Raw genomic sequence first — 22762 nt, 5'->3', positions numbered from 1 at the left:
TGGAATCTGCAACATTGATCTTTGCACATCAATTGTAAGTAACAAACTAGTGTTCCACCCGCTGGGATACATGAAGCATAATTCTGTCCAAGCAATGCTGGAAATTACTAATGTTAGATTCAGGTTTCTCCACCCCCCCCCCCCCCCCCCCCTTTCCCCAAAGTTCTAAAGCAAAAAACAAACTTTACAAATTGAACACCGTACTCTTTCAAGCATAAATCTGTGTATGCTGAAAGAGTCTGTGGGTCAGGAATTCCTTGCACCTCTGGCAGTTTACTCCTCTGGAGTATTATGTGACCATTTGTCATATTACGAACTGGCAACAAGCAAGGAGAGGTTTCATGAACATGTATTCTGCCCTTCATGCTTTTGATTGACTACTCCATGTTTTGTCCATCTTCCCCTCCTTCACCTCTCCCAGCTGGTTCCTGCATGCAGAAAGTTCTTATGCTTACACTTTCCACATGCCAAGTACATCTCTTTTGGGTTGAAAGCAGAGGGGAATGCTAGAAGTCATTTTGAGAGGGGGGTACTTTACTAAGAACAGTGCCTCTTGATATGTATTGTAGGACTTTAATTACATCCTAAGATACTGCTTTTAAAGGTATTTTACTATAGTAGATCAATTATTTCCGTGGCCTGATTTCTCAGGAATAGTCCACTGTCAGAAACCCACCTGTTGGCAAGCCTGACTCTGCCTTCTTACATACATACATGTGGAACTTCCAAATGGGGAAGGGAGGATGGGAGAATTGGGGAGAACACTGCTAGGAGGTACATTTAGAAAGAGAGATTGACACTGGTGAGTCTTGTTCTGATGATGAAACTTCAAAAATAAATCCTTAACCTACAAAAGTAACCTTAACCATGAATGTAACTAGTAGCCCTGCCTTGCATTCATTACTTCACCAGTAGGTGGAAGAGCTGCAAGGAATATCACAAGGTTACTAAAAGTAGACCAAGTTCTAGTTCGGAGCAAAACAAATTCAGTAGCGGAGTGGTACACAGCTTATCACCTTACGGATCACGTCCTAGGTGATTACAGAATGCAAAATCTTGGTGCTTGTCATAAATGGGGTCTTTGGTTGGCAGTCAGGTTACCCCCTGTCCAAGCAAGGACCCTCACTCTAGTCAGGCTAAGTCACACACAATCCAAATTATCCTGTGCCCACCCTCTGGTAGCTTGGCACTGAGCAGTCAGGCTTAACCTGGAAGGCAATGTGTAAAGTATTTGTGCAATAAATCATACAATAACACCATAAAGCACCACAAAAATACACCACACAGTGTTTAGAAAAATATATAATATTTATCTGATAAGATGCAGGTCAAAATGATTAAAATGCAATAAGTTATTTAGAGATATATATATATATATATGTGTTCGATGGCATGTGTAGCTGCAGATACACATGCTGTGCACATCCGCCATCTGGTGTTGGGCTCGGAGTGTTACAAGTTGTTTTTCTTCGAAGAAATCTTTTTTCGAGTCACAAGACCGAGGGTCTCCTCCCATTTCGACTCCATTGCGCATGGGCGTCGACTCCATGTTAGATTGTTTTTTTTTTCCGCCATCGGGTTCGGACGTGTTCCTTTTCGCTCCGTGTTTCGGGTCGGAAAGTTAGTTAGAATCTCAGAAAAATCGTCGGTATTGTTTGCGTTCGGTATCGGGTTAGTTACAACAGATCGACACCGAATTAAGAAGAGCTCCAGATATCACTGAAAAGTGATTTAAAGTGTCTTAAGTTTCTTAAAAGCAAAACAAAGTCTCTTTCAACTACAAAGTACCTGGTTTGCGTAAAAAATCTCCGCAAAGAACCGCAGAGGAGGAGATGCGTGGAACAAAGGGGTGTGCGTCGATTTCTCGGGCCGCACATGGCGATGTGTCAAGTTTTCATGCAGGGACAGCTGTGTGTTGATTTCCAGTGCTCGGTCGTGGATCCTTTTCGGGTTGCAAGGTTTTCAGACGCCCCAGGGACAATGCGTGGATTTCCAGCGCTGGCAGGATGAAGTCACAGGAGCTGTGTCGATCCGGAGGGGGTTGCGTCTAATTTTCTACCGCATGGCAGGCACTGCGTCGATTCCTCTCTGGAAGTTGGGATGCGTCATTCCGCCTCGGCTGTGAGTCGATCCGGTGAGGCAGTGCGTCAAAATTATGGTCGCTACGCTGGTACTGCGTCGATCTTCTCATTGCGAAGTCGGGCTGCGACGTTCCGGTCCGGTGTGCTGTGAAATTTTCACCGCAGTGCAGGCTGTGCGTCGTTTCTGGCAGGCTGCGCATCAAATTTTGTCACACAAGGAGTCCTTCTTGTAGAGATGAATTCTTTTTGGTCCTGAGAGTTCAGGGAACAGGAGGCAAGCTCTATCCAAGCCCTTGGAGAGCACTTCTTCACCACAGCCAGAGAGCAGCAAGGCAGCAGGGCAACAGCAAAGCATCAGTCCTTCACAGAAAGCAAACAGGTGAGTCCTTTGAGCAGCCAGGCAGGTCTTCTTGGCAGGATGCAAGTTCTGGTTCAGGTTCTCTTCTCCAGGAATTGTCTGTGAGGCAGAGTGTCTACCCCAAGAAGTGTCCGAATTGGTAGGGTCAGCGACCCTGCTTAAATACCCAAATGTGCCTTTGAAGTGGGGGAGACTTCAAAGAGTGGCTTAGAAGTGCACAAAGTCCCCTTTCAGTTCCATCCTGTCTGCCAGGGTCCCAGTAGGGGGTGTGGCAGTCCTTTTTGTGAGGGCAGGCTGCTGTCCTTTGACATGTAAGTGACAAAGCCCTCCACCCTCCCAGGAAACCCATTCAAAATGCAGATGTATGCAAGTAAGGCTGAGGCTGAGTATCCTGTGTTTGGAGTGTGTCTGAGTGAATGCACAAGGGAGCTGTCACTGAGCCTAGCCAGAGTTGGATTGTAAGGCACAGAAGGATTTAAGTGCAGAGAAATGCCCACTTTTTAAAAGTGGCATTTCAAAAATAGTAATATCAAATCCAACTTCACCAGTCAGCAGGATTTTGTATTACCATTCTGGCCATACTAAATATGACCTTAGTCCTTTTAGATCAGAAGTTACCACTCAAACTATAGACGAGGGTAGCCCTTATGTTAGCCTATGAAAGGAGCAGGCCTCACAGCAGTGTAAAAATGAATTTAGGAGTTTACACTACCAGGACATGTAAACTACAGAGGTACATGTCCTGCCTTTTGTCTACACAGCACCCTGCCCTGTGGGGTACTTTGGGCATACCTTAGGGGTGACTTATATGTAAGGGTTGGCAAGTACTTTTAAGTGCCAAGTCGAAGTGGCAGTGAAACTGCCCACACAGGCCTTGCAATGGCAGGCCTGAGGCATAGTTAAGGGGCTCCTTGTGTAGTGCACTTTACTCGGGACTTATAAGTAGATTAAATAAGCCAATTGGGTGTGAACCAATGTTACCATGTTTGAAGGGAGAGAGCATAGGCACTTTAGCACTGGGTAGCAGTGGTAAAGTGCGCAGAGTCTGAAAACCAGCAAAAACAGTGTCCAAGTAGTGGAGGGAGGCAGGCAAAAAGTTTGGGGGTGACTCTGCAGAAAGGCTATTTCCAACAGTGCTTAATCCAGAGATACTTGTTTCTGTTCTCAGTCTGTTTGGTTGTGTTAAAGTGCACCCTGAATGTTAGCAAGACATGTTTTCAGTTCAGCTTGTAAGCAAAGAAATCAAAATACACGTGCACATGGAGGGAGCCCTGTCATACAATACCAGGAACTACTTTTGAATTAACAATTCCTGTGCATCCTGGAAGATGCTGTATTGGATTCAAGGGTGATTGCTGGAGGGAGTCCTTCCCAGAAGTCTGGGGAAATAACAGAACCATAATCAGAACTAATGCAACAGGTTCCTTGCTAGTCTGATGAACACTGAGCAAAGCATCTAGGGCATGGTCTCCTTTTTTATGATGACCAACAAAGGGGTCACAGAGATTTCAATAGCATCTTTGAAAAATGTCCCTATTTTTCATGGGAGCTCCTTCTCCACCAACACTGAGAGCAGTGTAAATGACTGCAGTGGTGTGCCCCAGCAGGTGCAGAGAAAGCAAAGTGGGCCACTGTGGAAGTAAACAGACATAATCAGAACATCTTCGGGGACATGATACCAGTAAAGGAAGCCTAGGGGGAAACGGGAAATGTGTGTCTAGAAAAAGAGTAAGGTGGGGAAAAAAAAAAATTGCAGGTATAGTGAATTGATTGGTTAATCTAAGGAATGTCTGGGCTCCACTAATAAACAGAAGTTTTGAGCTGAGTACAAATGGAAAGAAAGATGTGTTGGGCGGTCATAGAGCTCTCTTGATGGCAGAAGTGGCACATCAAAAGTGGTAAAATAAAGTTTGGTAACACAGTAGGCGGGAACTCTAAATACTTAAGATATATCCATTAACAGAAAGGTGTAGTGGGTGGGACTGAGGCAGAAATTATGTCAGATTGCTTTATAGTGCAGGAATGTTCATCATTGCTGGGAATGGGATCCCAGGGCAGAAAGAGGACTTATGTTCTCAGTATCTAGTAATGATTCTAAGGAAATTACTGGAAAGGACCAATAATGATGTAGCTAATGATTTGAACAAATAGCTACTTATGGGAACATTTCTTAAAAATTAGTTTCTAGCAATCCAACGGTACATTATCTCCCCGCCCACATGTGCTAGTTTCTAAAGTAATATTTATGTGGTCAAAATTTGGCAAAAAAAATGTAAGTGCCTCTCCCAATTTAAAGAATCAATAACTGTGTTTGATTCGAAAAAGCCATGCTTTTCCGTGTCGGTCACAGGTTTTGTATTTTACTTCTCTTAAAATGTTATTTTATATTTTGCAGATGTTTACACCATAAACAGGCACTGGCAAAGCCAATAGGTCTTGCCTATGCAAGAACTATTGGCTTTGCCAATATGTTTTTGCCATATTATACGGCAGCATAGCTGCTATTCAGCATGGCTAAAAGTTAGTGGGGTGAAGGAGAGTGGAATGTCACAAAGTGGAGTACAGTGGAGTGTTATGGAGTAGTATTGAGTCGTGAAGTGTGATAGTTGAGTTGCTTGAAGAGGAGTGACGAGTGTTATGGAGTGGCATAGAGTGGTGTAGAGTGTTGTGGAGGTAGTAGAGTGGAGCAGAAGGGCGTAGAGTGGAGTAGAACAGAGTGGGGTGGAGTGTTACTGTGTAGAGTGGCATAGAGTGTCGAGTGGTGTAGAAGATGTTGCATAGAGTGTTGTGGAGTAGAGTGACTGAGTGGAGTAGATTGTTATAGAGTGGAGTGGTATAGAATGGAGAAGTGTAGGACAGTGGAATGGCAGAGTAGAGTAGAATGCTGTAGAGTTGTGTGGAGTAACATAGAGTGAAGTAGTGTGTCGTAGAATAGAGTGGAGTATAGTGGCATGAACTGGCATAGAGGGAGTTGTGCAGTGTCGTAGAATGGAGTAGTATGGTAGAATAGCAAAGAGTGGAGTAGAATGTTGTAGAGTGGATTAGCATGGAGTAGAACATCAGTGGAGTTTCGTGGACTATCGTAGAGTGGAATACAATGGACTTTAGTTAAGTGGTATAAAGTACAGTGGTGCAGAGTAGATTGGCATATAGTTCATTAGGGTTCATTAGTGTGGTGTGAAGTCCACTGGAGTACAGTGTAGTGACGTAGAGTAGAGTGGTGCACAGTGGGGCTTGGAGTGCAGTGGCATAGAGTGGAGTAGAGTGCAGTAGCATAGAGTACAGTGACATAAAGTAGATTGTTTCGGTGTAGTGGAGTGGTGCAGGATAGAATGCAGAGTGGTGTGGAGTTCAGTGGCTCAGAGTGCTGTGGACCAGAATAGATTAAAGTAGCGTAATGTAGAGTGATGTAGAGTAGAGTGGTGTAGTGTTGACTGGTGGAGAGTAGAGTGCAGTGACACAGAGCACAGTGGCATAGAGTGCACTGGTGTAAAATAGTGTCATGTCATAGAGTGCAGTGCCGTAAAGTGGTGCAGAGTAGAATGGTGCAGAGGCGAAGAGTGCAGTGGTGCGTCGTAGAGTGGAGTACAGTGCACTGGCAGAGTAGAGTGGCGCAGAGGGCAGTGTCCTCAGTACAGTGGTGCACAGTAGGTTAGAGTGGGGTAGAGTGCATTGGGTACAGTGGCATAAAGTGGTGTGGAGTAAAGTAACGTACAGTGCAACAAAGTACAGTAGATTGAAAGTGCAGTGGTATAGTGTGTCGGTTTTAAATAAAGTGGTATAGTGTGCAGTGGCATAGAGTGCAGTGACATTGAATAGAGGGTTGCAGGATAGATATGAGTGGCGTAGAATGGAGTGGCATAGAGTGCAATAGAATGGCGTAAAGTAGATGTGACAGTGCAGTAATGCAAAGTAGATTAGAGTGGCTTACAGTGGATTGGTGTAGAGTACAGTGGCAAAGAGTACAGTAGTGCATAGATGGGTAGTTTGGGGCAGAATGCATTAGAGTAAAGGAGTGGAGTGGTGCAGAATAGAGTGCATTAATGTGGAGTGGCAGAGAGTATAGTGCTGTGATGCAGTGTGGAGTGGCATGAGGGTCTTAGTGTGAAATGGTGCAGAGTAGAGTACCGTAGTGCAGTGTGAAGTGGCGTGGCGTGGAGTGGAGTTGGCGTAGTGTGAAGTGGTGAGGGGTTGAATGCAGCATCTTGGAGTGGTGTAGAGTGGAGTGAGGTATGCATGGTGTGGTAGTGCACTACCATTACAGACCGCATATCTTCAACTGAAATGACCATTACATTTGCACACAAATACAGTTTTACTGATAAACGTATACAGCGCACAAATGATAATGTGTCAATGTCATCCTCTAGTTTATTGATTAATTTTGATTGTATTGAAATATTTGTTTTCATATTCTGAAATACCTAGACAGTTCTTTTACAGACATTTAAATGTTGTTTTCTGCTAGGAAAAAACCCAACATCGGATAGTACACCCAGAGTAGCCAGCATGATTGTCACAGAAATACTCAGATTTAAGTCAGAAAGAAAAGTAAACACCAGGCTTCCTGGAAGACACAGCCTGATATTTGACCTCAGTTTTTTAATACAAAGCAAATGTGACAAGATAACCACAAGATTTGAAGGACTGTTTACAGAAATTCAGTGTTGGTGGAAGAATACTGTAAATAGAGTTTAGGCAAGGGAAGGGACAAACTCAAGCTGGACAGCCTAAAATAAATAAAGCCAACAAATAGAAAACAAGCAAATGTGAATTAAAAACCACAAAGCCAATGGTAAGCAAAGGTCGGAATGCATTCCCAGGGAAGTTTTCTGAATGTCCCCAAGATATTGTTAGCAAATCAGGCAGCTGTGCTGTCTGGTAGGCTTCACCCTAAAAATAAACACATTTAATGTGTCATCATATATTAAATTTGCAAGTGCATATTTGTCTTATAGCGCATTCTAAGCTACCCACAAATTTCTAGCGTCCTCTTGTGGTGTTGTGCCGCCTCTGCCAATTGAAAGATGTGAGTATTTTTCACTGTGGGTAATCTAAATACATGTTAATAGGAATATATTTTCTGCTCTAGCAACAGAAAGACAGTATGCGCCTAGACGAGACGATGTTAGTGAAACAGCTGCTGCCAGAGATATGCCATTTTATACACACCTACCGGGACGGAACACCTCATGCACTGGAACTGCGGAACTCTGCAGCTCTGGTCCTCTTCTCTCTCAGTTGCAATAACTTTGGTGCAGTCTTCAGCCGAATATCCACGAGGTAAGAAAGTGAAAGAGCTAGAATGACTATTTCCAAGGGATTTTTTTATTTTCTTCTAGTTGTGCTGCTAAGTAAACTCAGTGGCTTGAGTGAAATGGTGCATTGCCTTTATCCAGAAGTATTGTATTGCAGGGTTTAAGCAGCGCTTTATTTCCCTGTTAAGGCATGATTTGGAAGTGCCACAATTTGATTTTTGTGTTAAGAATAGGGCCCACAAAATTAAATGATCCTCTAAGCATTAGCCAGTCTCTCTATTACCAAAAGTAATTAGTATGTTAGTACAAGAGATAATCATGTGGCATGGGTTATATTTCATTATTCCATTGCCCCAACCTTATGAATGTTAATTTCGTTACTGCTAAATCATTTTCAGCCTTGGAAAAGCACTTTTCTATCAGCCCTTGCTGGTCAAAACATGTTGTCTGAGTAATTGCATACAAGTGTTTAGTGCAGTATAAAATCTAGTACAAGAAAACCAGTTTATTGAATGAGAGGATGAACAATAAGCTTGCTCCTACCTTGAAGTTATTTGAAATTGCCACTGTCTTTTTGTTCTTTGATTAGTTTCAGCAATACAAAATTCAGATATTTCACTCTCCTACATACAGTTTGTTCTTTGCACTGCTTTTTTTGTTTGTAATTGCCTAATTGTTCACAGGTACAGCTGCAAATAATTGCTAGACCCACATATAAATAAAATATGTTGTGAAGATGAGTGCAGTGGTCTTCACCATTCCTAGGCACGTATGGAAGTTTTGTGCTCCAAAATATATTTCTTAATGGTAACGTAAACTTTTCGTGCCACTTTTGGCCAGATGTATCAAACATTTTTGGAATCACAAATGGCCCAACGGGCCTTTTGTCATCGCAAAAATGCATTTTGGTATGTAACAAGTCCAATTTGTGATTCGGTAACTTGTTACCGAATCGCAAATTGGATTTGCAACTACATACTGATTCGGTATTAGAAGTGGCTTGTCAAGAGGCACCCCTTCCTAATACCAAATCGCAGAGGTATGTATGATTGTTTTGTAACTGTCAATGCAGTCGCAAAACAATCGCAGTTACCACCAATTTCAAATTGGTGGTAACCCATTTGCAAGTAGGAAGGGGTCCCAAAGGGACCCCTTACCCTTTGTGAATGCATGCGAAAACGTTTTTAAAGAGCAGGTAGTGGTCCTACGGACCACTGTCAACTCTTTAAAAAAAATGAAAAGAAAACTTTTCATTTTTAAACGCATCCTGTTTTTCTTTAAGGAAAACAGGCTGCATTTAAAAAAAAAAAAAAAAAAAAAAAAAAAAAAAAAATTGCTTTATTGAAAAGCAATCACAGATGTGGTGGTCTGCTGAGCCCAGCAGGCCTCCATCCCTGTGATTGTAGCCATTCGCAGTGGCTCGCAAATTGCGACCTACCTCATGAATATTTTTGAGGTAGGTCCATTTGCGAACCCTTGCGAATCGCAGTATGAAACTCCTGGAGTTTCATGCATTCCAATAGCGATTACTTAATTGCGATTCGCAAAAAATCACAATTAGGTAATCGCTATTGTGAAGAATGATACATCTGGCCCCATGTTTTTTAACCACAGGCTACCAACTCTTCGTATTTGAACCCTTTTCCCCTCATCACAGGAAGGGGTGGTGAAGCAACTCCAATTTTAGACCCTCATTGTTACGGGGAATATTTTTTGGGCGTTCACCGCCACAATGCCCACAGAAGTAAGCCACCACTGTGAGATTTTTAGTTCCTGCTTGATCTGCACCATTAAAAGGGCGAGGCTTTTGTGTATAAGGGTAATTTTGCACTCTCTGGGTACATGGCTAGTAAAGGAGTAAGGTGTGCATCCTGTTTGTTCTAAACCGGCAGTATCTTCGATTTTGTAGTGTTAATTAATGCTGCTGGTGCAAATGGGCAGGGCCAGGATTGATGTTCAGTTCCTCTTTTGATGTGATACAGCTGGTCTTGAAGATTTATGCAGTCTTGAAGTTGGAGCAAGTTATGCCATTCAGTGGGTGAAATGTGGTCCAGTTTATTAAATGATTTGAGGGACTGTTGCATGAAGACATTCTTCAAGGTCAATGTCGTCTTGGGAACACCTGTAGCCAGAGCTTTGCTCCCCATTTATTTGAAAGTACACCTGGACTTGACTTTGTGTATGAGAGTTAGCACTGTGTTTTGTGTCCTCTTAATGTGTTTCCTTGAAGCATAAGTGAGTTGTGGAGGGACTTTGCAATACGTTTTAGCGCTGGGACACCTTCTTGGAAGCAGGTTTTGTTTTTTTATAAGTTATTTTTCATAAATTTATTCAAGTTGAAGGGTGAATCTTTCCAGTTCCATGTTGTTAAGACCAGGAATTTTGAAGGGGTTGTTGTCATTTGCTGTGGTATAATTGGGCATCATGCCTGAAATGAATTACTAGGTTTAAAGTTTTTGAAATTAACAATATATTTTTTTACTCGCACATACAAAGCAAATGAGTTATTTCTTTTACACTTCGTAAACACCTCCCAACATCTAAATCCTCTTAAAATTATTATTTGCATCCCTGACTAGAACGGTCTTAATGGTTAGCTTGATATTCCTCTCTGGTTCTTTATGAAGGAGCAGGACTTATGAATGAATTTAAAGGCACTCAATTTCTCTTCTGCTGTTAATTGCAATACAGAGGTATAATTCTTATTATATAGTACAGCCCAGCTCTTCCTTCTCTGTCTAGATAATAATATGGAACTATTTAAAAAAATGCAGGCATTTAAGAATTGGAAGCACTAACAAATATCTGACACAGCGTTATGTGGGAAAATCCAGTTAAGAAATTAATCTACAAATATTTGTAAACCCTCTGTTACATATTTTGCATGTGATGTATGGTGTTTGTTTACGGTGGACACTTTCTGGGACATGCCAGGAGCCAATGATGATTTAACATACACAGACATTAGCAGTAATTAGCCCACCATGCCAGAGTAGCATAAAGGAAAACATACGTTGGTAAAACCAATAGGTCTAACCTAAGCAAGCTGGTACCATTTATTTCTTGTATTTGTTATTGTGTTGTGTAGCCATTTTAGCCATAGCTCCATGCACGTTATTTTAACACACTAGGCCAAGCCGCTGTGCACCTTAAACTAGAAATGTTTTATTTGGCTTCTTTTTAATATTGTTACAATAGCCACTTTTACGGTCTTGTTTTATATTTTGTTTATCTAACTGTTTTTGCCTAGGCCAGCACTCTGTTCTCAAACAAGACATTCTTGGTCTCTCTGTGCTTCTTCCAAGGCTACAGCACGGTACATTGCCGGTGAACGTGGTAGAAGTGTAGTCTCCAACATTCGTAGAAAACACACAGCCTTACGTAGGGACATTTTCCCAGAGCATCAGCTGTGTTGTTATAAAACACTTCCTTGTCCCTTACACGTTAGAGGGAGATTCCAGCCAGAGACCCACGACTGTATGCTGATTATCGAATGCTTCGCTACAGATACTAACGCAGACCACAGGCCTTTGCTCAGGTATGGGGATGATGTCTTCCCAGGGGAACCTGAAGGGCAGAATTAGAGCTTAACATGCTGTGCTCTATCATAGTGTAGGTAGGGATATGTCTATTGACAACCGTGACAATAAGATAGAGTTATTTTTATGCTTCACTCTTCTTGTTGCAATTTTAATACTGTCATGTTGTGTCATCCTGGTTATTGCAGCTCACGCTTTGCTATCTAAAATGCAGTTGTTTTTATCAAACTCTTTATTGAAGCATATACTGCCTCTGTTTGTCATTTATATATGAGACTAAATGTATCTGAGAGAAACAGATGAGACCTGAGTGACCACGGCTTCCCTGAGAAACCAAGTATGTCATTCGCTCGGCTGCCCAGTCATCTCTATCCTTGGGTAGAGATGAGGCACTGCTGGTTATCTGGAGCAAAACCCGGATTGGAGCGACAGGTGTCACCCTCAGTGGGTTAGACTTAGTCTCCCACACCGCGGGCGATTCTGCAGCTCAAAATCCAGTACTCATTAGAATAATGAGAGCTGACGCGACATGGCGTCGCCAACGTTTGGTCAGGCTTTAATTTTTAGGTCCTCTGGAGTATTTCTGTCTCATTATATACAATGATGCCTCAATACTATGTATGGAGACATCCGTGGTACTGAGGATTTCCACTCCAGCTACGTAGGCTATCCTATTTGGGGCTGGAGGTATTTCAAGCTTGAACTTTAAAAGGAAAACCCTATTTGGTGTGCCTTCTCTGAACATTTCTACGATCTAGTATGGCGAATCCACAGCAGATGGCAAAAGCAGTCAACATGAGACAACCTCTGCACACTTACTAGCAAACAGCCTAACTTCCCAGAGGGGTCCAGTCACATTTGTGGTGGATGCCCATCCAGCTTATAGAACAGAACTCTTCTATTCTTGGGTCACATTTCTAGCAGTTGATGGGAACACAAATACATTTGATCACTATACGCATGCAAACGCACCTGGACAGTACAGCGCATATGCATATTTAGAAATACCATTATCTTATCAAGAACATAATAATTGGCTTGATGGCGCCCTATCCGACACAATATTACCAGTAAGGTTAGGTCCTCTAAGTAACGATGGTCCTACCTGGCCTTTATTGGCCACCTATACACCACATCCTGCAGTAGTGACTTTAGCAGTAGCGGAGGTTTGTCGCTTATATACTGAATTAACAGCGACATATAGACGATTAGTACAGTTTGTAATGCAAACATTAAATACAAACCCAGCACGTGCTTCTCCAGCACAACCACATGCAGTCATGCCAGGTATAAACCCTGCGACTGTACATTCGATCATGGGTAAAGTACCCGCTAAACGAGAGGAAACGTAGTTTTGGTTAGCACAAAAAATAAATGCGCTAGAAGCAGTATTTCCCCATACGGGACCTCAGGATAAACATAGAATTCTAACTATGTGCTTTCCATTTGGGATGGTCCCTACAGTAGATAACTGTAATACTTGGGGCACGGTATTTGCCACGCTCTATACCACCGCACAGGGTACACCAACACTTGCCAATTTGCCGGAAGTTTTTAAACAAATTCAAGATGAATACAGGGCTGCCCCGACCCTGGACATGGGGATGCAACTAATGGGCAACTTTGCCACAGTATCCTCAATTATTTTAAGTAATCTTAAAGGGGAAGCGGTTGCACTAGCAGCGCGCATGCGTCTCCGTGACATTCCTCAACAGGATCAGGAACTAGCTGCCTAAGATTATCGCAGAGAGCTATTCTAGCATTGGTCTAGATAGTTTAGTGGCCAGACCAACTAAACCACAATTTCAGGGCAAATCTAATAAAGATAAGAAACGCTGGGATGAAAAACCACAAACTTCTAAAAAAAAAGAGAGGGGAGAATCTCCACGTATGGATACCCCACAGAATAGATATAATCTCAGAAATTGAGTTAATATAAAAACACCTGATAGATATCAATATACTGATACACACCAATCTCGTTCCTTTTAGGACTCATCGGAAAAACGAAATGAGAGAGGTGGGCGATCAGAGTGAAGATCAGAGTACGTGAAACCGAGACAGGAATCACAACGCTCATCGGAGGTTTCTGTTAAAAAGGAAGAGAAACCTGCCCAACAAAAACCCCAATTCAAAAAAAAAAAGTGTCAGCAGTCACAGTTCGACATGCCACTCAGGATGAGGGTCCTCTTGAAGAACAGGGAGTGGGCACTAGCACTGCTAGACCGCGCTGCAGAGGTCACAATAGTTCGCCTGAGTCTTCTAGAGCATCTGGAGGTGAAAGCAACTGATGACTTTATGCAAGTAGAAACTGCGGACATGCGTGTCTCCACACCTGATAAGGAGTATAAAGTAATGCTACAGTTAGGAGACATTGAGCGCATAATAGATGCAATCTTTTCGGATCACGTAGTAAACATATGTGATGTTTTGTTGGCCGAACAAGATTGGCCATCTGAATTTGTCCGTACCTGCCCATATGGAGAAGACGTTATTAAACCTTCTTTCTCGCCCCTTGTTCAAGAGAAACTCCCTGAATCCTCTGCCATTGATTGGGCTTTGGCACAGGCACCTGCGTTATACCACAATCAAGTAGGATGGGATAAAGAATCCCCCTACCATGTAATGCCTATTAAAAATCAACCCCAACCACAACCTCAGTATCCAATAAAACATGATGCAAAAGCACCTGTGAGGGAAATACTCACACAATTAGAGTACCAGGGCGTAATTGAACCCTGTGTGTCTCCAATGAATAATCCGTTATTCCCAGTAGCAAAACCAGACCATTCATACAGAATAGTCTTAGACTACAGACACTTAAACAGTCATACATGCACATATGCTATACAAAACTCACATAGCACAGCACTGATTAACAATATAGTGCGTAAAAAATACAAAACACTGAATATTTCCAAAGGTTTTTTCTGCCAGAATATAGCGCCTGAGAGTAGAGACTTAACAAGTTTCAGTGCTCTAGGCTCCCAGAACAAATTCTGTTGTTTACCTCAGCCCAGGTCTGTTCGCAGCTCGTGTTACTGCAATTTTGCACGAGATAGACCCTGAAGCATTGTCCTTTGTGGATATTTATGGTACGGATGATGAATTGCTACAACATTTAAGACGGGTAGCCCGCATTGCAGTCGGATTTGCTGAATTTGGTTACAAATTAAACTTCAAAAAAACAAAAATTGCCTTCCGCAGTGTCCTGTTTCTGGGATATGAGCTGTCAAGTGAAGGAAAGAGCCTAGTGCCACAATTCTTAGAGAAATGCGCACAACTGAAACCTCCAAATACGATAAAAAAACTCCAATCTCTATTGGGTTTCCTACATTTTGGCAGAACTTACATACCAGATTATGCTTCACGCATAAAACCTTTATATGATTTGATACGTTCTGATTTTTTTTCAAGTAAATTTTGGACAATTAAACATACACAAATTCTTAGAGAACTGCAGACAGACAGGCTTGCAGCACAACATCTACACACAAGGGACACACTCTTGGTCATCAGAGTAATTGCTGGTGCCATCGGTTTCACCTATGTGACATTTAATGAAGGTGAGACAGTCCTGATTGCATACAAATCACACTTAAACTCAGCGCCAGAACAACCCTTTGCTCCCACTGAGAAAATCCTCACTGCTGTACAAATGGCTGTCATTAAAGAAAGACCTCTAGTCCAAGGCAAACGCATAAATGTCGTTTCTCCAAACCCAGCCCTGGAGGCTGTTACAAAAGCCAGCGTTCCGAACGCAAAAGCATTACATCCACGCTGGATACAATGGGCCACGTCTTTGACAGCCACTGATGTAGACTACATTTTTTACCAAAAATTACAAACTCAAGAATTCTTGCAGTATGAACTAGAATACCCAGTTCCAGCAAATACACTGCCTATAAAACAATATCATAGTCATTTACACCAATGGCTCTGCACAACCTGCAATTGGCACAAAGCACGTTCGGGACACCGTTCCAGAGGTTAGGTCCACAGTTTTGGACCAGCGACAAAATCTGTCAATCTGAGTCCAAGGAACGTGCTTCCCAGGGGGCCCTTTCTCAAATTGGGGATGGGTGACCTGATGTAACCAGTGTACTTGAATGTAAGTTACCGGTTTTTCTACCCTATTAGAGGTGGTTTTTCTTTTGTACTATGTGAAGAGGTGATTCTTTTTCTTTACGGTCTTGTTTTATTTTCTGTTTATCTAACTGTTTTTGCCTAGGCCAGCACTCTGTTCTCACACAAGACATTCTTGATCACTCTGTGCTTCTTCCAAGGCTACAGCACGGTACATTGCTGGTGAACGTGGAAGAAGTTTAATCTCCAAAAATCTTAGAAAACACACATCCTTACGTAGCGACATTTACACAGAACATCAGCTGTGTTGTTATAAAAACACTTCCCTGTTCCTTACACGTTAGAGGGAGATTCCAGCCAGAGAACCACAACTGTATGCTGATTGCCAAATGCTTCGGTACAGATACTAACGCAGACCACAGGCCTTTGCTCGGGTATGGGGGATGATGTCTTCCCACGGGAACCTGAAGGGTAGAATTAGAGCTTAACATGCTGTGCTTTATCATAGTCTAGGTAGGGGTTAGTCTATTGACAACAGAGACAATATGATAGCATTATTTTTATGCTTCACTCTTCTCGTCACAATTTTATTACTGTCATGTTGTGTCGTCCTGGTTATTGCAGCTCACGCTTTGCTATGTAAAATGCAGTTGTTTTATTAAACTCTTTATTGAAACATATACTTCCTCTGTTTGTCATTTATACATGAGACTAAATGTAACTAAGAGAAACGGATGAGAGCTGAGTGACCACGGCTTCCCTGAGAAACCAAGTATGTCATGCACTCGGCTGCCCAGTCATCCCTATCCTTGGGTAGAGATGAGGCACTGCTAGTTAGCCGGAGCAAAACCCGGATTGGAGCCACAGGTCTCACCTGCAGTGGGTTAGACTTAGTTCCCACACCGCGGGTGGTTCTGCCGCTCAAAATCCAGTAGCCTCATTAGAATAATGAGAGCCTACGTGACAATTTCAAGCATATGTTAAAAAATAAAATAATAGCAGGGCTTCCTAGCTGGTAGGTGTACTTATAATAGGCATAGAATACCCTTTTAATTTTAATGCACAGCACAGGAAAATATAATTTTAATTATGCAAGGAAAAGTTATGTTGGCTTTGTATTATTGTAATCTGAAGACCTAGTTTAAACACACGTATGACCTGAAAAAGAATGGCAAGTAAAAAAAAAAAAAAAAAAAAAGACAAAGCCAAGTTTTGGCCCACCAGCCCTGGCACTGAAGTGTACTTCTTTTTAGGTGGATGTGCACTTGTACTTTTTTTAGGTGGATGTGCACTTATTGTTACTCACAGTGCAAGAGAGCCAGTACCTAAAGTGAGCTGACCATTGACCTATACTGTTTGCTGCATTGGAAAGAAGCGAAATGTAAATCAGAGTTTAACAGACCAGTGGACAAAGAGTGCTGATGGTATTGCTATTTCTAAATGTCCCTGCATTGGGTTAATTCACAGACAACCTATTCTGGGATCCCATTACTATTCTTACTCTTAAATTGGGGGAACTATGATGGTTGCTGTTTTTCTGCCATTTGTTTCCTCTTTATCTAGTCCTTATGGAAGTAACTGTGGTTTCTAGGTAGTGCTATATAAGTGTCAGTCGTAATTGTTGATTGTGTCATGTTAATCAGCAGCTTGATACTGCTTTATATTGTCAGTAGAGACTCAAATTTGAATAGCTGGTAACATTTGTTATATGCAGTACTCTTTTAGTATACAGATAAAGCATTGCCCCCACTTAACGTCTCCCTGCAATACAGGTAGATAGTGAAGTAACCATGTTATTCAATGCATTTTTCTTTTGTACTCTTTAGATTACAAGAGCTGACTCAGTGTTCTGAAGAAAACATCGACATTCATGATATCGAATTAATTCAATACATCAGTGTGGATTGTTCGAAACTGAAAAGACTTCTACATGGTGAATGGGTTTTACTTAAACAAAGAAAAAGAATTAATGCCAAATTACATAATATGCAAGATTTTATTGTTTACGTTTTTTCTTTATTACTTCTGTCATGTCTGATGTAGTGAAGAAAGCAGTTGATACTCAAAGCTGTTGCTCTGTTACACTTTCCTAATCAGTTTTTGTTATTGTACGAGCAGTTAATGGCAAACAATTATATTTTCAGTGTTTTGACCCATTCTTTATTTTCGCACCATTTTTGTTTTACTTTTTTACTCTTCTTAGACACTCCATTCTGAATAGTGTGTATTAAAATGGGTTGTTGGCTATGTTGAAAAATAACATGTATAGGAACAAAATCAGTTGTTCACTACATCTTGTTTTAATTGTATTTGTTTTTTGAAAATCCTGTGTAATTATAGGAACAAATGTGGTGATATTGTTCCCCCTTGGAATGTGTCACCAAGGCACCAACGCCTGTAGTGTTCCAGTGCTTCACAGTTGCTAGCCTTGGTTAAGCAGAATGAAAAACTGTGCTTTATTTGTTGAACAACTGAGACTACAGGTCCAGGTAGTCACACCATGCCAGATTAGCACTTGAGACAGTCTTCTCTATTGTTTCACAAATGGCAGTTGTTTTGTTTTTAATTTTGATTCTGTGTAATGGTGCTTGAATTTTTCTGCATGTAACCACCCTGAGCTGCCACGTGCTTATGAATTATGGAACCAGAACCCACTGTACTTATTTCAACGAAGGTATTATGTAGAACTCTGACCTTGCCAGAATAGCTAGGCACTGTGCCAGTCATTGCAAGTTAAAAAAGTTTATTATTTGGAAAGAACACCAGCCAAATTTTAAAAACGTAATGTAAATCTAATTCAGATGGCAAAATCAACTCAATCAAGATGTCAAAAATAATATATGTGGGAAAGAAGGACAACATGGTTAGAAAGAAATGCTCAACTTATTTTGAAATCCTTTCGCAGCATCTTTCAGTTCCTAAATAATAATTGGCTCAGTTAAAATAATAAATTAGTTCATTAGAAAAAGTGCACTTGTGATTATCTTGCCCTATATTTCCAATATGTGGGGTTACTTAAACTTTAAAATGAATCATGTTCTAACAAAGTAAGTAGTATATTCTCTATCCTTTTCCTGGAAGGCTCCTGACCTCCAGAATATTGGGTTGTAATGATCTTGGGCTATTGCATATATTATGCCTCTGTTTGTTTATTTGAGGAATATTTATATTTTATATGCTACTAAGACTAATTGGAATGTAATTCTTAGTTCCAAAGTACCCCATGGAAGATTTATATTGACACTGTGTCACAACACAAATCTACATTTCTGATGAATCATGAACTTGGAATAGACATTACTGAGCTCAATTACCCAGGCGATGTGTTTTATCTGTGTATGTGCATCTTTTTTGTGGGAGTTAAAGCGGACCAGTTCCAAAATGCTCCCACCCTGACTGGTGCTTAATCTTACATTTGGTCTGTACTAATATCAGATAAATAGAACAAACCATCAGTCATTTCCTAATATCTTCAAGCCCTATTCAGATAGGCACACTAAAATCATGGTTGATCAGGAAGATAAGCCATCCAATAACTGTTAAAATGTCAAATAACATTGACTACCATTTCACATTATAAGTAACAAAGTGTAGCATGTCTCTTTTACTGCACAAAGAGTCACAGCAGTTGAGGATATCCTAGACTTATTAGTTGGTAGAATAATCCACACTGCAGATCACTATAAAATGTCTTACTGTGTTTCTGGATCAGAGGTGAAAATTATGCTTGCTGGAAGCTTACTGCTATGCTAGCAGTACCTTAAAGGTGGACTTAATTGATCAACCTGACATCCTGTTCCACCAGAAAAGCCATAGATGCTGTGGCATCCCTAACAGTGTGTGCCCTGTAACTGGTGACACCCTTACCAGCTTCCCACATTACCCGCCAAGCCCACATAGCTATAGTCAGGGATAAAATGAAAGTACAAGATTTCACACAGTTGGGATTGTCTGGGAAGGATGGGATAAGAGGATGATCTTCTGTTGGATTTTGTCCTTTTGCTAGTGGTGAATGTTAATCCTGTTAATGTAAAACTCCTGTGTGTCAAATTGAACATGCTCCCACCAGGCACCCACTTGCAGAATACTAGGTCCAAAACCATCACCATCTTTGCCAAAACATTTTTTCTGAGAGACCCCTGTTCGGGGTCCAATTCAAGAACAGAGATCCCAGTGACATCCCACATTCAAGAATGCCTGAGTTCTGTGGACATGTACATGTCACACCCATAATCGGTTTTCATCTCAGTAATTGTTTCTCAGTTGGCACACCATTTTTAGGAACACAACATAAATGGCAGACCTGAAAGAAATGATCATTTTGCAAGGGAGACTTTTTTCTTATAATTCTGACAAGACATTCACTATTTCTGACCCCACTGGTTTGACGCTTTTTTCCTGAAACCAGCTACAAATGCGCTTCTAAGCTGATCTGCATCTCTTGACAGTTCCTGCTGCTTTCACTATGAGGGAAAAAGGCTGGTTGGACAGTCATAGGACTGTACCTAGTTTCTTATAATCATCCATGCCACCTATTATACAGGATCCTTATAACAATAGGGGATCATCACCCAATGTGGTCAATTGGGATTGCTGGAAGAGATGAATTGAAGTATCCTAAAGAAGTACTGGAAAACCTATTTAAGAGCTTCATGCTGCCGTCACCAATATAAAGATTACCCCCCTCTCCTCACCTGTGCTGTTACTCTAGTTATTATTGCAAATGAGGAAAAGGCATATTTGGTTGCGCTCTCAAATTTATACATAAATGCATCCACCACTGCCCTTCCTGGGTCTGATCTTCAGCTAAAGAATTTTGGGAGTTGGTTGTTCAGCCTTAAGGTGAACGATCAGTCTTTCTTGGACACAATCTGTTTTGCCAAAGTATGGAACACAGTAGATCCAATTTGTATTTTCTGGGGGTACCTGGCATTACAATTAGTGACTATAACCTGATCCCCTAAGAGATCTCTATCTGTGTATAAATACGAAAAAGCTTTGGCCACCTCCGCTAGCAGCTTGGACTGCTTAGCGTCCAGATAATCGGTGTAACGTATTGCCAGCATTCCCATCTTTTAGAGAACACAGGACTATACCAGATCCTTTGTCAGGCACCTGACTATGTATGAGCCCTCTCAGAGTTTCAGGCAGTTTGTGACGGTTCACCGTTAGCAACTTTTCCAAAATATGTTCCCCAAAATAAGAGCTGGAATTAAACTCTGTCACCATGCTTGGATTTGGTGCTTCATGCCTCCATATAGTCAAGCCATCATTAGATTTCTGTATTGGCCTCCTTTGATAGCTTTCTCCACTCTGCGTAGGAAAAGCCCTTCCATAGATGCTTCACATTCAACTTTTGAAGGGCCCTATAATGAAGTTGTCCTGGGAATCCTGCCTGAATCACAGACACTAAAAGCACACCAGTTGATCCATCTAGCAGAGAAATAATGCCCTTTCTCAAGTTCTGGTTACTTTTGCCATTTTATTTTGAGCAAGTGTATATGTTGCATGGACTGCAGTTATGTTGAAACCTAGAAAGGCCATATTCTTTGGAAATTAAGCCTGACTTATCCTCATTTATCACAACCCATGGATCCTGTAGTAGGAAAAATGTTTGGTCTTACCATGAATGTCAATCCTGACCCACAATCATGATAGCCTTTAGGTAGCCTATCAAGATGACATGCCTCATTGTCAGGATTTCAATTTCCAGCCTTGACAGTTTGTTTGAACACCAAGGAGATGAGGACATTCTAAAGGGTAGGGCTGCAAACTGGAATAGTTGCCCTATTCAGATGAACTGTGGAAATGTGTGGTACAGAGCAAAGATGGTTACCTTCAGATACATGTCCGTGTGGTCCAAACAGTCATTTAACCACCCTCCAAAAGGGTGTGTCTGTAGACCAGCCTGCTTTGAACTTGGGCAGGTTGATCATGGAACAATGTATTTTATTTCGAAAAAGTGGCACTTAAATCATGCATATATAACTTGCCCATTATAATAAATCCTTCAGGTCAATCCATTGTTGTACATCAGTACATCAACTGCTAATCAGGAATGAGTTCAATAGACGTTCTACCCCAATTTCTTTTTTTCTTTAAATGGCCGAGTTAGAGTAAGAGCCACAATTCCGGCTTCGCCCTGATTTAACACCCATGATGAGAGTTTCAAGTCTCAATGCTGTATACCTCTTCCTATAACACTCGATTACGGGGCCGAGCTGTGGGAGTCTGCCCCTTTCAGGGCAGTCTACAGTCCCCAAGACTAGAGATTCTAACCAAAGTGTGCATAAGCCCGCTTAGGGCATTAGTTAATCCACCCCCACATACCTGACCCACCTGCAGCCCTTGTTTTAGTCACCAGATCCAGGTGCCAACCAGTCAGTAAACTCCAGGTTATCTACTATTCAATTAGTTATTGATGACCAGATCCTCTTCCCACGCCTCTTAGCACCCTTCCCCTTACAGTTGTACAGGGTCTACTTTGGGTTGTACATGCTTAATAAGCGTGCAACCCATTGTTGCAAAGTTGGTGGTTCAGCGCTTTTATATGCTGTTACTATGAGGAGGTGTGCTACAGCCATGGAAATATAAAATACAGCTGCCCCCAGATCCCTTGAGGAACTCTGATTGATGCCAAATAACATCATTGATGGGCTAATATGCTTCTCTGTCATTAATAACTTCCTCCAAAAGGCCTTAATCCCTTCTCTAATCTCCCATTCATTTCCGCAGGCGTCGTCCCACAGCGGGGACAGTTATCGACTCTTGCCCCAACTAAGCAGTTTGGCAGGTGTATAATATAAATTAAACAAATTCTTATAATGCCAGGATCTCAGATTCGAAGAGAGAAGCACTTTCATTCCGACCTTGATTGAGGCCTGCAGATATATACCCCCTATCCCTGGCTTTATTTCCCATTTTGCTTTTTGAGACTCTAAATCATCCGTGTCCATATCATTCAGGGATTGATATATCTGACCAATCTTGTCACCCGGCTGCTGAATTATGTCCAGTAAGGAAATTCTTTCAATCGATATAGATTCATCCCTTAACTTGTTCGGGAGTTCCCTAATTTGCAGATAATTTGCTAAATAAAGGCTTCACCCCCAACCCAAAGTCATGCTATAGATCACCTATCAAGCACAGGTGTCCCTGAGAGAAAAAGTCACCCAGCCTACTCAACCCGTACTGCTCCCATTGCTTACAAGCCCCATTGTGAATTGTTCCAGGGAAGATGGGGGACTGCTAAACAATGGTGTGTACCAGTTATACCTTCTGACTTCCACCTTCCTCCTGTCCAAGCTCCAGATTTTCCAGACTTTGGCCACTACTTTAAACCTTCTTTTTTATTATCATGGAACTATTTTTTTTGTCCTACTTCGCATCCAGAAATGCATTGCTGTAGAACTCCTTGGGAGTCAAGACTGTCCTGAGAGT

General features: G+C 41.6%; 1 protein-coding gene across 8 annotated transcripts in view; it reads left to right on the top strand.

Annotated features, from left to right (window-relative positions):
• Positions 1-22762, top strand: part of NF1 (neurofibromin 1) — a 1379374-nt gene that overhangs the window by 169974 nt on the left and 1186638 nt on the right. For all 8 annotated transcript variants that reach the window (XM_069226659.1, XM_069226655.1, XM_069226657.1 and 5 more), the window contains exons 4-5: positions 7532-7722; positions 17149-17255. In XM_069226659.1, coding sequence (XP_069082760.1) covers positions 7532-7722; positions 17149-17255 — 298 coding nt within the window. The remainder of the gene's footprint in view (positions 1-7531; positions 7723-17148; positions 17256-22762) is intronic.

This window comes from Pleurodeles waltl, chromosome 3_2, assembly GCF_031143425.1.
Source record: "Pleurodeles waltl isolate 20211129_DDA chromosome 3_2, aPleWal1.hap1.20221129, whole genome shotgun sequence".
In the NCBI taxonomy this organism is placed as follows: domain Eukaryota; kingdom Metazoa; phylum Chordata; class Amphibia; order Caudata; family Salamandridae; genus Pleurodeles; species Pleurodeles waltl.
This window is presented reverse-complemented; position numbering and strand designations above follow the sequence as displayed.